The following is a 15,316-nucleotide window of genomic DNA, read 5'->3' as shown; positions in this document are numbered from 1 at the left end:
GGGTGTGGCCTGCGCATGATGCATTCAGCCCACAGGCCGCCAGTTTGACACCCCCCCCCCCGATCTAAAACAAGGTTTCCCAACCCTGGCAACTTTAAAACCCATGGTCCCAGAATTCCTCAGTCAGCTATGCTGGGAATTCTGGGAGCTGAAGTCCACACATCTTAGATTTGCCTAGGTTGGGAAACCCTGATCTAGGAGAAATTACACAGTGAGAGGAACTCGCAATACAAAAGCTTCAAGAAGCGGAGAAATTACAGAGACAAGTCTATCTGTGGTTAGACCAGAGAAAGTGAGAGCAGATATTTTCCTTCCACACACTCTTAATGCTAAAACCTGCTGAACCTTTTCTGCACAATACATACAGTAGCTAAAGAATGAAACTGGCCATTGGAATCTGGCGCTACAGGGGTCCCCAGTGGAGTCAAAGAAGCCAAGATAATGGCTGTGACTGTGTGGTCAAGAAGAGTCCCAAGGGGAGAAAAAAAACTCTTAGCCTCTCTATTTACTTTACTGTCTGTTGTGACTGTAGGAAGTACTTGCCACTAAGCTCTCTCCCTCCCTCCCCATGGCTCTAGCTTCAAATGAGCCACCCCCGTTTATTTTTACACTTTAACGAAAAGGAAACCCAACAAAGAACCTGCTGCCTGAGATGCCGTTCAAGGTTAACACTCTCAATATCTCTGGGAGACCCCTTGGATACTTTACTCATTTTGCAAAGGATCAGCAGGTGACTTCCGAGGAGTATCTGTGAAGGTGGGGACAAAATTATAATGGCTGCAGCTATATAGTCGAAAGTTCTGCCCCTTTTATTGACATATATGAAAGGGATATGAGTCATGGTAGCACAGCGGTTAGAACGCAGCACTGAAGGCTAACTCTGCCCACACACCAGGGGTTTGATCCTGACTGGATCTAGGTTGACTCAGTCTTCCATCCTTCCGAGGTTAGTAAAATGAAGACCCAGATTGCTTGGGGCTAAGTCTAAATACTATTGCTCTGGCTTCAATCATGCAGTCGTCATCATAGTTGTCCCTTTGAGCCACCCTAAGGTCCCACCCTACCAAGAGATGCGGTGGCTCAGTAGCTAAGATGCTGATCTTGTCGACAGAAAGATCGGAGGTTCAGCAATTCGAATCCCTAGTGCCATGTAACGGGGTGAGCTCCCGTTCCTTGTCCCAGCTTCTGCCAACCTAGCAATTCGAAAGCACGTAAAAAATGCAAGTAGAAAAATAGGGACCACCTTTGGTGGGAAGGTAACTGCGTTCTGTGCACCTTTGACATTTAGTCATGTCGGTCACATGACCACGGAGGCATCTTCAGACAGCACTGGCTCTTCGGCTTTGAAAGGGAGATGAGCACTGCCCCCTGGAGTCAGGAACGACTACCACATATGTGTGAGGGGAACCTTTACCTTTTACTTTTTAAGGTCCTGTAGTCTGTGTATAGGCATTGTAATGATAACTAATTTTTTATGTCCCTTTGAGTCAGTCACTAGTGGCAATATTGGAGGAATTCATGCAGTTTTCTTGCCAATATTTCAGAAGCAGTATGTCATTGCTGCCTTTTTGCTAGGGTTAAGAGAGGATGATTGACTTCAAGTCACCGAAATGGCTTTGTGCGTAAAGCAGGACTAGAACTCAGTCTCCTGGCTTCTGGTCTGGCACTTTTAAATACAATACTACACCAGAGTGGCTTCCAAACAACAAAGTAGGTGGTGTTACAAAAAAGGGAACTGGATAAAAGGCTATCAAGGACCATGGGAAGTCTTTCACTTACAACCATTTGTTTAGCAACTGTTCAAAGTTACAACAGCACTGAAAAAAACTGATTTGCAACCAGTCCTCACACTTACAACTGTTACGGCATACCCATGGTCACAAGATAAAAATTCAGGTGTTTGGCATCCAACATGTTTTATCATGGTTGCAGCATCCCAGAGTCATGTGATCGCCATTTGCGAATTTCCCAGCTAACTTCTGATAAGCAACGTCAATGGGGGGGAGCCATATGCACTGAATAACCGCATGATTCACATAATAACCACAGGGTTGCGCTCAACCATGGCAATAAAGGTCATAAAATCAGGAATGACTCACTTAACAACCACTTTGGGTAGCAAAAGAAATTCTGGTCCCAGTTGTGGTCGCGACTATCTGCTGCACTAGTCAAGACTATCAACACTAGGGACAGGTTTGTACTATTCACACAACACACTAAACCGGATCAGTTAAAGACATAGCAGTTGTATCCAAATAACATGCTATGGGTAGCTGGTTCATCTAAATGTACCTCTTTTAGAGGCACAGCCAGTTGCCCCACCAAGGTCATTTGGTTTATGGTTCAGTTGTTAATAATAATAATAATAATAATAATAATAATAATAATAATAATAATAATAATAATAATAATAATAATAATAATTTTTATTCCGCCCTTCTCCCGAAGGACTCAGGGCGGTGCACAGCCAGATAAAATCAACAATCCATGGATACAGTACAAATAAAAACAATGCTAAAAAACTTATTAAATTTGGCCCCTAAATTAAAATACATAAACCATAAAACCCCATTTAAAATTACAAATACAAATACTAATTCTATGCCTTTTCTTGAGTTCTTATGTGAACTCAAGAAATGGATTAAGCACTCCCCCCCACACCCCCAAGATTGGAGGTGGTCCAACCCAGTCAGCTTTTGGCAAAGCCCAGAAAGTGTTTCTAAGCATGAGTACAGATTGGTTGTTGCAGCCCATGAAGTTCTTGAGTTATATGGATGCATGTTGCTTGTATTTTGATTTTATATGCTGCTAAAAAATCGCTATGGTGAAATGGATGGCCATATAAATCAAACCAGATTTCAGATTAATAAACAGTCAGAACGCAGCCAATGGGCCTTCATTGCAGCTGCTAAAGCTCCAAGAAGAAGAAGAAAAATGTGTTCCTGCCCTTTTGGTGTGTGTTGATTTAGAACAGTGTTTTTCAAACTTGGCAACTCTGGACTTCAATTCCCAGAATACCCCAGTCAGCCATGCTGGCTGGGGAATTCTGGGAGTTGAAGACCGCACATCTAACAAGTTGCCAAGTTTGATAAATACTGATATAGAAAGTATTCTTTTGGGAGTAATTTGTCAGGAGAGGGTGATTCTTCCACAAAAAGGGTGGAGTCAGAGGTAACAGTGGGAGGAGTCAACATTTTTGACATTTCTCTTTTCTCCCTTCATTTTTTCTACATAACTTTCTCTTTCCTGATGACACAGAATAAAGCGAACCATTTTGAAATGACTGATTGCTAAAAGCTTTAAATATTAGGGCAGGAGTCGTAACAATATAGCTATGTGTTGCAAAATATATTTATCGTAAATACCTGTTACAAAATGATTGACAACCCAGCTTAGTTGTTCTTTGTAGGAATTCTAGTCAATACCTGCACTGTCCATCATATCAAATATCCATACTGCATCATGCAGTCAATATTCTGCTTCTCACAGTGAGCCACCAGATCGGATAATATCACGAAGCCCATGTAAGTGGCACAACGGGAGCAGCCCATCCCTTGCATTCGGAGATAGAATACCTCCGAACATGGAGGTTCCATGCTTCAATCCTAGCCAAAAGCTTCTAAAAAGTTTTCTTCTTCCTCCGTAAATGTATCTAAATCTCATATTAAAACCCCCTCCAAGTCAGAGGCCCCCCCAATCTTTTGGGGCCGGCAGATATGTTTGGAATTCTGGGCACTTGCAGAAAATAGCTGCCAGGATGCGCATAGCAAAGCATGAAATATTCATTTACCTGAAGACAAACTGCCTCGCTCTGTCCTTTTTCTGAACAGGTAGGCATATTTTGGGGGAGGGGGGAATCTACCAGGCTGCAGCCACTCACCAATTATTATTTTCTGTCTTGGGGATCTATGTGAGGGCTAAAAATATTGATGCAATTTTTGATCAGGCTAGCTTCCTATTTTTAAAAAAAATAATAATAATAACAAAGAAGGTAAAACCAAGTATTTATCAAGAAATCTTGATAGGAGAACATCTGGCCTGTAAAATCTATACCGCAGACTAGGATTAGGATAGTGGCTATTAATACCTGTTGAAACTAATGAATTCTGTAAATTAATTTTCCACTGCACTGCACTGCATTCCTTTAAACTGCCTTGAAATGCCTGGCAGTTGCCTATGAAAATCGGTGGAGTCCTTTGGATTCAACCACAAACAACGCTCTGGAGGGAGCAGGGACAGGTACCTGCCTGCAATTCCTTGAAACAGCCACACCTATCCCAGGATTGCACAGCAGCTGCAGAGCCAAAGATGCAGCTGTTTCAAAGAGCGGCAGACAGCCTCCGTCTTTGGGCTCCTGTGTGCTGCAGAGCGCTAGTCTAGTTGCATCTCTCCACCACTGTCCAAATTCTACTGCTGTGGGAAGAACAGGCAGTTTCTCCCGTGTTCCCAAAACTGTTTAGCTCGGTCTTCATCTCAAACAGGTGAGCCTCCCCCCCACACACCTTCCTTTAAGTCAGTAGCCCCTCCAGGGCAGACGTGGCCCCATGCCATAAAAGGGAAGCACAATCTCCCTTTATTATTTTTTTTTCCTCAACAGCATCATTTCTACTTGGAATGGGCCTCTTTCCAGAAATCTATAGCTGCAAATCTAAACCTATGACTTGTTAGATTTATACCCCAGCTTTCCTTCCAGAGCAAAAAGTAATTCGATAGCAGCCTCTTCTCTAATGTTGCTCCCCCCCCGCCCCACAACCCAGCAATTCTATGAAGGGCACCGAAATCCTCCTCCTGAATCAATGATATTTAAACATGTGCGAAGGAAGGAAGACTGGCTGAAGAATTAACGCTGCGCTGCAGTCAGAAGCCTTGAAGAATCCTTCTGTTAAGGACTGTTTGACTCATATTTGGTTGCCATGTTTTTAGTTCCCAACAGATCACCTCCATTTATTAAAAAATGTCTTTTTTAAACAGGAGGAATGGGGTCTGTAAAGGGGAGGAGGGGATGTATGCCAAAAAATCAAGGTGGCAGTCGTGACAATCCCATCACAGCCCCAGCCTGTTTTAATGTGCGATCATCTCATCTTTTTTGATTCTCATACAAGCATTTAATATTTTAAAATTTTACATGGGTAGTCCTCGAGTTACGACCACCACTGAGCCCCAAAACTTCTGTTGCGTGAGTTTTGTCCCATTTCGTGACTCTTCTTGCCACCGTTGTTGAGTGAATCATTGCCTTTGTTAAGTAATAATACAGTTGTTAATTGAACCTGGATTCCCCATTGACTTTTGCTTGTCAGAAGGTCTCAAAAGCGGATCACATGACCTCAGGACACTGTAACTGTCATAAATATGAGCTAATCGCCAAGCATCTGAATTTTGATCCTGTGACCATGGGGATGCTGCAATGGTCGTAAGTGTGAAAAACGGTCTAAGTCACTTTTTTCAGTGCCATTGTAACTTAGAACGGTCACTAAATGAACTGTTTTCAGTAGAGGACTACCTGGATCTGTAGGAGATGACCAGGTTGAGCCTGAAGGTGGGATCAAATGTGTCAAAAGTTCTGAGTTGCTACGCTCCAGGGGTCAAATGCTCCCCGTTCGGACCGGATCGAACAATCCGGTAGCAATGGGGGCGGGTAGTTCAGAGAACCGGTAGCAAAAATCCCTGCCCCCAGCCCATGCCTCACTGTTCTCTTCTCTGTCCCTGAAGCTCTCGGTGGTGATATAGCTGCAAACGGCCTTCATGACTGCTGCGGCGCTTCAAAGGGCCACACTACAGCTGATCAGCACTGTAGGAGGCTAGTAGACCGGTGCCACTATTTTTAAAGAAGGTAGACCAGTGCCTCCCAAAAAAAGGCAATTAGTAGACCGGTGCCTCTATTTTTAAAGAAGGTAGAACAGTGCGCTCCCAAGTTTGGTATACTTTATTGTTTTTATTATTTATTATTATTGGCCATGCCCATTCAGTCACCTGACCACCAAGCCACGGCCACTAATTAAGCCACACCCACAGAACCGGTAGGGAAAATTTTTAGATTTCACCCCTGCTACGCTCCTACAAGAGACCTAAAGCCAGTCCATCCCTCGTGAATTCTGTTGACTTGTCTATAGGTAGCATGAAATATAAACTCATAGTATTTTTGAACTCTGTCCCAGCTCCTGGTTACTTGAACCTGTCAATATTTTTACTTAAATAGCTAATCCAGCATAGATTTTATAAAATGTGGCAGTGATTTAAAACAAACAAACTGTTTTTACTCAACTAGAGTTGGGATTTCTTTCTTCCTCTTAATTAGGGCGTTTTGTACTTTCAGTGTTTCCTTGTGTCACTTTTTAAATACAGGTAGTCCTCAACTTAGGACCATTAGTTTAACAACCGTCTGAAGTTACGACAGCACTGAAAAAAGTAACTTATGACCAGTTTCTCGCACTTAGAATCACTGCAGTCTCCCTGCAGTCACATGATCAAAATCCAGGCGCTTGGCAACTGGCATGTATTTTGACATTTGCTGCCTTGCAGGGTGATGTGATCACCATTTGCGACCTTCCCAGGAGGCTTCTGACAAGCAAGTCAGTGGGGAAGCCCAAATTCACTTAATGAGCACGGCAAAAATGTCATAATTTTTTTTTTGCACTACACAATTAACAACCGCATCAGTTAATGACTGAAGTTCTCGTTCCAGTTATGGTCGTACATTAAGGACTACCTATAAAGGTTTTCATATTGTCCTTCAGTGCAGTTGTTTAGCAGGTGGGGCACGAATGGATTTCTCTAGTCCTAGCTGAACAACATGACCACTAAACTGTGCACAGAAAGGGTATGTAGGAGATGACCAGGCTGAGCTCCAGGGAGGGGTCAAACATGTTACCAGTCTCGCATCCTTTCGTGCCCACAAAAGATCTAAGTCCAGCCCATCTTGAATTCCACTGACTCTTATCTACCGCCGATTTGCTTTGACTTTGATTGTAGAGAGCTTTAGAAAACAATAAATCTATATATTCATTTGAACTGCCTGAACTTCTAATTTTCTGTGCTTGCCAGGGTTTTTGTGTATCTCTCCTTCTTTCCTTGGGAGCTGTACTGCAGGATACTTCTGCTGACGGCAGTTCGATCCTGACCGGCTCAAAGTTGACTCAGGCTTCCATCCTTCTGAGGTCAATACAATGGGGACTCAGATTGTTGGGGGCAATATGCTGACAATGTAAACCGCTTAGAGAGGGCTGTAAAGCACTATGAAGCGGTATATAAGTCTAAGTGCTATTGCTATGGCTATCCTCCATACAAGAGGATTTGTAGTGCAGATGTTGAAGTGATCAACCAGAATAGGGTTTCTCAACCTTGGCAGCTGTGTGGACTTCCAACTCCCAGAACTTCCCAGCCAGCATGATGACGGATGAATTCTGGGAGTTGAAGTCCACACGTCTTCAAGCTGTCAAAGTTGAGAAATACCATGTTCTAATCCACTTTCACCTATGGAAGCTCACAGTGGAACCTTAGGCAGGTCACTCTCTCTCTCAGCCCAACCTACCTATGTGTTTGTGGTTATAGGAAAATCCCCACATGCACTGTCTTGAGCACCTAGCTCAAGCACGGCTAACCTTTTCTGGACCGAGTGCCCAAAGCATGCGCACACACCCAAACCTCCAGAATTCAATCTGCACATGGTCCCTGTGTGTGCGCCCTGCTCCCACGCATGCACACACCCACCACGCACGCACCCTGCCCCCATGCATGTGCACCCCCCACATGCGCCTCCCATGCACGTGTGACAGAGAGCCGAAGACCAGCTGGCTGGTGGGAGGCGCACACGCATGCGCAGCAGAGCTGAACTGGGGCAATGGCAGAGAGGGCTCTGCGTGCCACCTATGGCATGCATCCCATAGGTTCGCCATCACCGACCTAGCCCCTAGCAAAAAGGCAGAACATAAATCCAAAGAATAATGCTATTATAATAAGTCAGTGTTGTTATTTCCTAAAATGCAATGTTCACAATCAATGACACGGATGTATCTCATACAGCAGACAACTCACTGCTCCATCTGCCTACATTTTATCTAAATAATCAGGGACTCTCCTTCAGCACAGGGTTTTTTCCCAGCCATTGAACTCAAGAACCATTTAAATGGAACTGATGGTTCTGAAGTTGGGGCTTTCCGTGCTCAAACCAAACTGTGGAAACTTATACTAGCTGCCTGAAACAGTTGGCAGGCACAGCATTTCAGGACCATGTTTTGCCAGTAGCCGCTATCTAAGATATTAGTTCCTGGAGATATCACAGACTGGACTTGGAATTCCTGCAGATAAAAAAATATATATGTGCTCTACCTACTGAGCAAAACTCCTCTCTGCCAAGAAAATTACTTTAGCTGTACAAAAAGAGCTATAAAATCTAGATACAGGCAGATGATCTAGCAACCAACTAAACACTACTGTATTAATCCCTGCCAGCACACATATACTTATTTAATTAAAAGATTTATATGGCCATCCATCTTGTAAACAAAACTCTGGGCTGCTCATAATAATAAAAAAGAGAAAAGGAAGAAAACCAGACCCACCTGACCTACCATCTCCAATCCATGCAATCCTCAGGTTCCAACTGTACCCAACCACAATGCCTAGAAGATCTGGCCCTTCATGGCTTTCCGGAAGCTAAGTGTGTGTGTGTGTGTGTGTGTGTGTGTGTGTGTGTGTGTGTGTGTGTGTGTCTACCGGATTCCAGAGGGAAGGATTCCAGAGGGAAGGATATTATCGCAAAACTGGCCACTGAGTTCCTTAACCTGATGCTTGCCATAAGTACTAGACTTCTAGTACCCATAACCTCGGTCAGCATGGGAATCCAAATTCAACATAACTTAAGTTAAAATGAGGACCCAGATTGTTGGGGGCAATATGCTGCTACTGTAAACTGCTTAGAGAGGAGCTGTAAAGCAGTATATAAGTCTAAGTGCTATTGCTATTAAATAGAAATTAAATTGCTTATTAAAAGGCACGAGGTTAGGAAAAAGTGAGATCTACCAAAAGTGGGGAATTCTCAGACAGCAATTTTGCAAAACTGAAGGCATAGTTCAGATGCACCACTTGCCTCACATCCCCTTCAAGGCAAACTCATAAATACGCCCAAATATCTGGAGATTCACTTCCAAGACCGAATTCAGGTAGTCCTTGACTTACAACCATTTACTTGTTTAGCAACTGTTTGAAGTTACAATGGCACTGAAAAAAAAGTGACTTTTGACCACACTTACAACCACCGCAGCATTTCCAGGATCATGTGATCAACTTTCACATGCTTGTCAAGTGGCATATATTTTACAGGGTTGCAGCAAATAGCAATGGTAACTGCTCTCTGCAATCTTCCCAGCCAGCTTCTGACAAGCAAAGTCAATGAGGGAAGCCAGATTTTCTTAATGACTGTGTGATTCACTCGTCTTTAACAGACATGGTAAAACAGGTCGTAAAACTGGGCATGACTCAACTACCAACTGCCTTGCTTAACAACAGAAATTCTGCTCCTAACCATGGTTTTAAGTTGAGGACACAGGATCTTGGAATTCACCAAAGCTCTCAGATGCAGCCTTCCTATCCACATTACATGAACAAAGATGAGTGGTCTGCCTTATAGGAATTTTCTAGAGGGAAATATTTTTAAAAACCTCCTGAAAATACTTTATTTCTATCTCACACATACCCTTATTGATTAGCGTTAGCAACTAGAGCTGTGCAAGGAACATAATTCAGAAAAGATGCTTGATCAGAGCATGCAGGAATACAAGCATAGCACCTATCTGTAGCTATTTAAAGCAATATGATTCCACCCCTCCCCTCCTAGGATCGTCTCTGCAGCTATTCCATGGTTCAGGGGAAAGACACGGTTGCTTTAAAGAGCAGCAGAGATGGGTTTCATTTCTGACTCTTGTGTGTTCCATTGCACCTTTGTACAACTGAATACGATGTATTACACAGTCTTAGTAGCTGCTATGGAACCTCTCTCTCTCCCTCCCTCCCTCTCTTTTTGGCCTCAGAGCACTGGCCTTTTTGCTTTCCTTAAAAGCTCCTGTTCTACCATTATCTGAGATGCAAAAATCCAGATGTCCATTGGACATAAGAAATGAGAAACAGAAAATTCTTTGTATTTTGCTATCAAGCGGTCATCCAACTTTCTACAGCCCAGATATGATGGGTTTACCTTATTAGACCCCCACAGAGCCTCTGCCCAGCTGCTGCCATCACAATTGCCAACTTTCTCTCTTGCTGCTGTTTTGGTGGTTTTAAACTGCACCTCAACAAGAAGGAATTAATTAGCTGAAGCTTTTCAACGCATGGAGAGAAAACAGTGGGGGGGAAAAGCATTCCCTGACCAAATGTCTTCTGGCCAAACAGCTGTTAAACCAAAGGGTAAGGGCCAGGAAAGGGGCAAAAAGAGATCTGTAGACCGCCCAGCAAATCATCCAAGGACTTTATTAAACATATTTATGTAGTATTATGTAGTACTATGGCATCTGCCTACCATAAACAGATATCTTCTTCTGTAAAGATATCACAAAAAGAGAATCTTCTGCTGTACGGGTCTTAGAATTTGTGAATGGCCACTGAAGAAAATAAATACCGTAGTCCAAAATGGTGAGCTCTCCAATATCCTGAGGCAGCTTGTTCCCAACAGGTATCTCTAGATGTTTTTAGATGTCAATATTCCTAATTCACAGGTAGCACAGCTCAGATCTGTGGGCTGTATGTGTGGGCATAAGAATAGAAGTGGTCTGTGCTTGGAAAAGACCCCTTAACATGACCTATTTGGGCTCCAGTGACTAGACTAGAAGCAGCCTGCTTGTATCTGGTGGCCTTGAGTTCCACATCTCCCCTTAACCAGAAGGGGGTTATTGCAGAGACTTCATCTATGCATGCCTGACTAGTCCAAAAATCTGGGAATGGAAAGCCCTCTGTAAGATCTGGGGGGTGGGGAGGGGAGAGCTCTGCAATACCAGCCTCTTGACTGTAGGGACCCCTCCTCTGTAAATAACTTCGATATGCACGTTTTAATCCTTCCCCATTGAAGTCTGCTTCAGCACCCCCGCCCCCCCCCCGTATATCCCTCCTCTCTCTCCCTCCCCCCCTCCCGCCTGGAGTAACCCCCACGTATTTCATAACCTCCTCGACTCCAGCAAGCAAAAACATCAGCGCTGAGGAAAACTGAGGTCAAACCCCCCCACCCCCACCCCGCGAGGTATTCAGCGTCCTCATTCCAGCGCATACAAGCAGAGACGCGGCGGTTCCATTTCTCGGGGGAGGTGGAAGGGGGGGGCGCTAAACTCCACTTGTCACGGTCGCCCTCCTCCTCCTCCTCCGATCGCGGGAAGATTTGGGGAAAGGGATGGGGGGACACAGAAGGGGTCTGTCGAAGACAGGAAGAGACACACCAGCCGCCCACGTGTGCCTGGAGCAAACAACCAAGCGATGCAGGGAGGAAGCGGTGGGGGGGTGGGGGCGACGGACGACGGAGGCGAAGCTGGGCTCAGATGCACCCCACTCCCCAACCACCCACTCCGAGGGTGGGGTGGGGTGGGGGGCTGCGCTTGGTCTCCAGGCAAAGGCCGCCCGCCGGGTGCCTTCAATCCCCGCGTCCTCTTGCCGCACGTCGGGCGAGAGCGCAATGTGCCCGGGGCTGTCCAACCTCTCTCTCTCTCTCCCCCCAGGATGAAAGCTGCGTGTGCGGGGGGGGGGAGAAGGAGGACGCCTCCGCTCTCCCCCCCTTCTCCGCCCCTACCAGGAGCAACTCTTCCGTTCTCGGGCGACCGCCCCCCCCTTCTCCAAATTCCGAAAGACCCTCCCGTAACTTTCCCACCCACCCATCCTCCGACGGGGCTCCCCGGCAGCGCCGAGCACTCCCCCCCACCCTCCCACCCTGGCGGGCTCCCTCGCGCCAAGGGGAGCCCTCCGGCGCCCAATCCGAGGGAGGGAGGGAGGGAGAGGGCGCGCTTTTCAGGGGAGGGGTCGCAGGCTGGAGCGGCGCGCGCGCGCCCAACTCCGGCTTCAAAGTTTAAGCAGGGAAGAGCGGAGTTTGCCTGGAAGCGGGGGAGGTCGGAGGGGCGGGGGTGGGGGTCCCGAGGCGTCCCCGTCGCCCCCACCCCCGGGGAGAAAGAGGGGGCGGCCGGCCGGCCAGCCGGAGCACTTACTTCTCGCGCGCTTGTCCGTCGGAGGGCACGCTGGAGCCCTTGCCCTTGGCGTACATGGCTCGGGGGGGAAAAAGCCCCCGGCGCGGCACCTGCCGTTAGAGGAGCTGGAGGAAGAGGAGGAAGCGGTCTGGGGATCGGGGCCGCCGCCCGCAGCAGCGCTGGAGCCCCATCGCGCCGCCGTCGAGCGCCCCCCGAGCGAGACTGAGCGAGGAGCCTGCGGACGCCACCCCGACTGGAAGGAGGCTGGGCGCCGCGCCGATGGCTCCGGGCTGCCTCCGAAGAGTGAAGACGGCTCCGGCGGACCCTCCCCTCCCCGCGATCTCCCCTCCCCTCCTCGCCTTTTCGTGGCTGTTCCAAGAAAGGGGCCTCCTCCCCCTCCCTGTCTCCGTCGCCTGGCCTCTTAAAAGGGCGATGCCGTTTCCATTCCGGAGGAAGGCGAGAGGAAGAAGGGAGGGGGGCGGCACTCAAGCTCTTAACCGCTGGTTCGCGCTTCTTTCTGGGTCTCCCGGGTTATAGCCGGGTGATTTATGCAAGCAAGGCTGGGTTCCCGCTTCACAATCAGCCAAGTCAGACGGAGACCTGGCGGCTGCGTTTGTGAAACCGACCAGGCTTGGAGAGCGCTAACTTCGGAGGGCGGGGGCGGGGGGGGGGAGCTGAGGCTTGGAAAGCTATGTGAACCCTGCCCCGTTGGGTTAATTTATGGCTTAGTATAGTGTCAGTATTCGAGTTAATTCTGTGAACAGTTGCAAAAGTAGGGCGACCGTTTTTGAACTGGAAACTAAAGTATGGATCTTTGGATTCTGCTGGTCATTGTCCTGCCTTGCAAGAGTGTTGTAAAATAAAAAAAACAAAAATGTTATTGGAAAAAGGATAAATGTAACTGTAATAAATAAATAAATGATAAATGAAACAGGGACGCGGTGGATCAGTGGCTAAGACGCTGAGCTTGTTGATTGAAAGGTCTGCAGATCAGCGGTTCCCTAGTGCTGTGTAATGGGGTGAGCTCCAGTTACTTGTCCCAGCTTCTGCCAACCTAGCAGTTCGAAAGCACGTAAAAAATGCAAGTAGAAAAATAGGGACCACCTTTGGTGGGAAGGTAACAACGTTCTGTGTGCCTTAGAATCCATCTAAGAATCTGTCTAATAGCTTCAATCAATAAATGTAATTACTTAAAAAAGGGATCAGAACCCAAGTTCCTTACTTCTTACAGGTTTTATCGTTCCTAGTTCCACAGAGTGTTGGGGAAAAAAAACTGATGTGAAGGGGACTCAGGTCTTTCGCCTGTTTCAGCAGATAACTCTGAAAAAGCAGAAGGAACCGGAGGATGGCCTCACATCTGAGATGCTGCAGCTTACTAAGGCAGACTGAAGTCAGGCTAAGGTGCTCAACCCGTAACAAGAGTTTTCCATCCTGTGCTCTCCTCCGCACATTAGTTGTCTTCAGAGCTGGAGGCCAGCTGTGAAATCAACACTCCCATTGCACCATTTAATTCATCCATGGGGTGCCGCACTTCCCCTGCCCAGTTTTCAACCATTATGGGAGAGGAGACTGGACATCTCAGTCCTCCTCCTCCTCCTCTTCCTTCCTCCTCTGCCGCCTCCTCTTTCAGGCACAGCAATCTTAGTCTTCTGGAAGAAGCGACACAGTTATCACCAGAAGGCTGATATTCCCACTGATGCATGAACCAAAAGGCCTTGCAAGGTGCCCCCCTCCCCCACAGGGCACAAGGGCTGACTTTTCATTGAATCTCTTCAATGGAAATTGTGTGAATTTTTTTTTTAAAGTCCTAGCCATGTAGATAAATCCAGCCTACCCAAAAAAGACAAGATTTCCAGCCTTCGGGAGACGTGGCAATTCCAACAGCAGATTCGCCTAGTTTGATCAGTGAGGGGGCTGTCTACGCAGAGAACTCTTTTCCATTCTTGAAAGAGCCGGGTGGCACAGTGGATAGAATGCAGTATGGCAGGTAAACTCTGCTCACAGCCAGGAGTTCGATCCTGACTGGCTCAAGGTTGACTCAGCCTTCCATCCTTCCAAAGATGGTAAAATGAGGACTCGGGGAAATATGCTGACTCTAAACTGCTTAGAGAGGGCTATAAAGCACCATGAAGAGGTATATAAGTCTTATTGCTATAATGGGTTTTCTGTTGTCATGAGTCTTGAGTTTGAAAAAGCTGGACCCACTCAGGGACTGCAGAGGAAAAAAATCCTGAAAAATTCTCTAGGCATCCCTATGGAGAAAAAATTGGGCAAAGGATTAGAACGTTACTGACTGTTCCACTCTAAGTCATTCCCCACATCCTGCATCTCTTTTGAAGTCATGTGGCCCAGAGTAGAATTATCAGCATGGTTTCCTATCTTGTTTTCTTTATATCTTGTCTGTTAGATTGTGAGCCTGTAAAACAATCCATATTATTTTCAATCCAATACAGGTAGTCTCTCAAAATACAATCACAACATTAACTGGATAATTGATTGTTAAGCAACGCAGTCATTAAGTGACGTAACTGTTCCGGATTTTTTACTGTAGTTATTAAGCGATGCATCGTATGATCATGATTTGCAAACTTTCCTGCCGGCTTCTCCCTTGATTTCCTGTTAAATTTTAATGTATGGATTCTCGTTATTTGATGAATACTTCCAACCCCCCCTTTTAAAAATATTATAAGAACACCAAAAGGATCTTTATCTAGATCATATTTAGTCTTCTTGAATTATGTGATAGGATGACTTGGCCTGCCATTGGTTGGACTAGAAGAACACCAAGGTCCCTTTCAATAAGGGGCGTGCATAACACCAGCGTGCCTACCGTCCCTGTCCTAATGTTCCCTTTAATTGTATTCATTTTATGTATTCAATTCATTGCAATTGAATGTATAAGCAATTCAATGCTTATGCTTACATATATTATGTAATACATACTCGACAAAGAAATAAAATAAATAAATAAATAGCAATTGCACTTTGATTTTTATAATGCTTCACGGTGCTTTACAGCCTTCTCTAAGCAGTTTATAGAGTCAGCATATTGCCCCCAACAATTTGGCTCCTCAATTTACCGACCTCGGAGGGATGGAAGGCTGAGTCAGCCTTGAGCTGGTCAGGATTGAACTGCCGACGGTTGGCAGTCAGCCGAATTAGGC

At 46.1% G+C, this 15,316-nt stretch overlaps 1 protein-coding gene across 3 annotated transcripts in view; it reads right to left on the bottom strand.

Annotated features, from left to right (window-relative positions):
• SSBP4 (single stranded DNA binding protein 4) overlaps positions 1-12,787 on the bottom strand; it is a 67,286-nt gene extending 54,499 nt beyond the window's left edge. Inside the window, exon 1 of one of the 3 annotated variants that reach the window (XR_009152732.1) lies at positions 12,174-12,787. Coding sequence is in view for 2 of the 3 variants with exons in the window: in XM_058163276.1 (XP_058019259.1) it covers positions 12,174-12,229 (56 nt within the window). In the remaining variant the exon portion in view is untranslated. The remainder of the gene's footprint in view (positions 1-12,173) is intronic. The other 2 variants (XM_058163276.1, XM_058163274.1) reach the window with 2 other exon arrangements.
• Positions 12,788-15,316: the final 2,529 nt, after the last annotated feature.

Source organism: Ahaetulla prasina, chromosome 1 (assembly GCF_028640845.1).
Source record: "Ahaetulla prasina isolate Xishuangbanna chromosome 1, ASM2864084v1, whole genome shotgun sequence".
NCBI classification, from domain to species: domain Eukaryota; kingdom Metazoa; phylum Chordata; class Lepidosauria; order Squamata; family Colubridae; genus Ahaetulla; species Ahaetulla prasina.
Note: the sequence above shows the minus strand (reverse complement) of the source record. Positions and strands in the feature narration are given on the sequence as shown.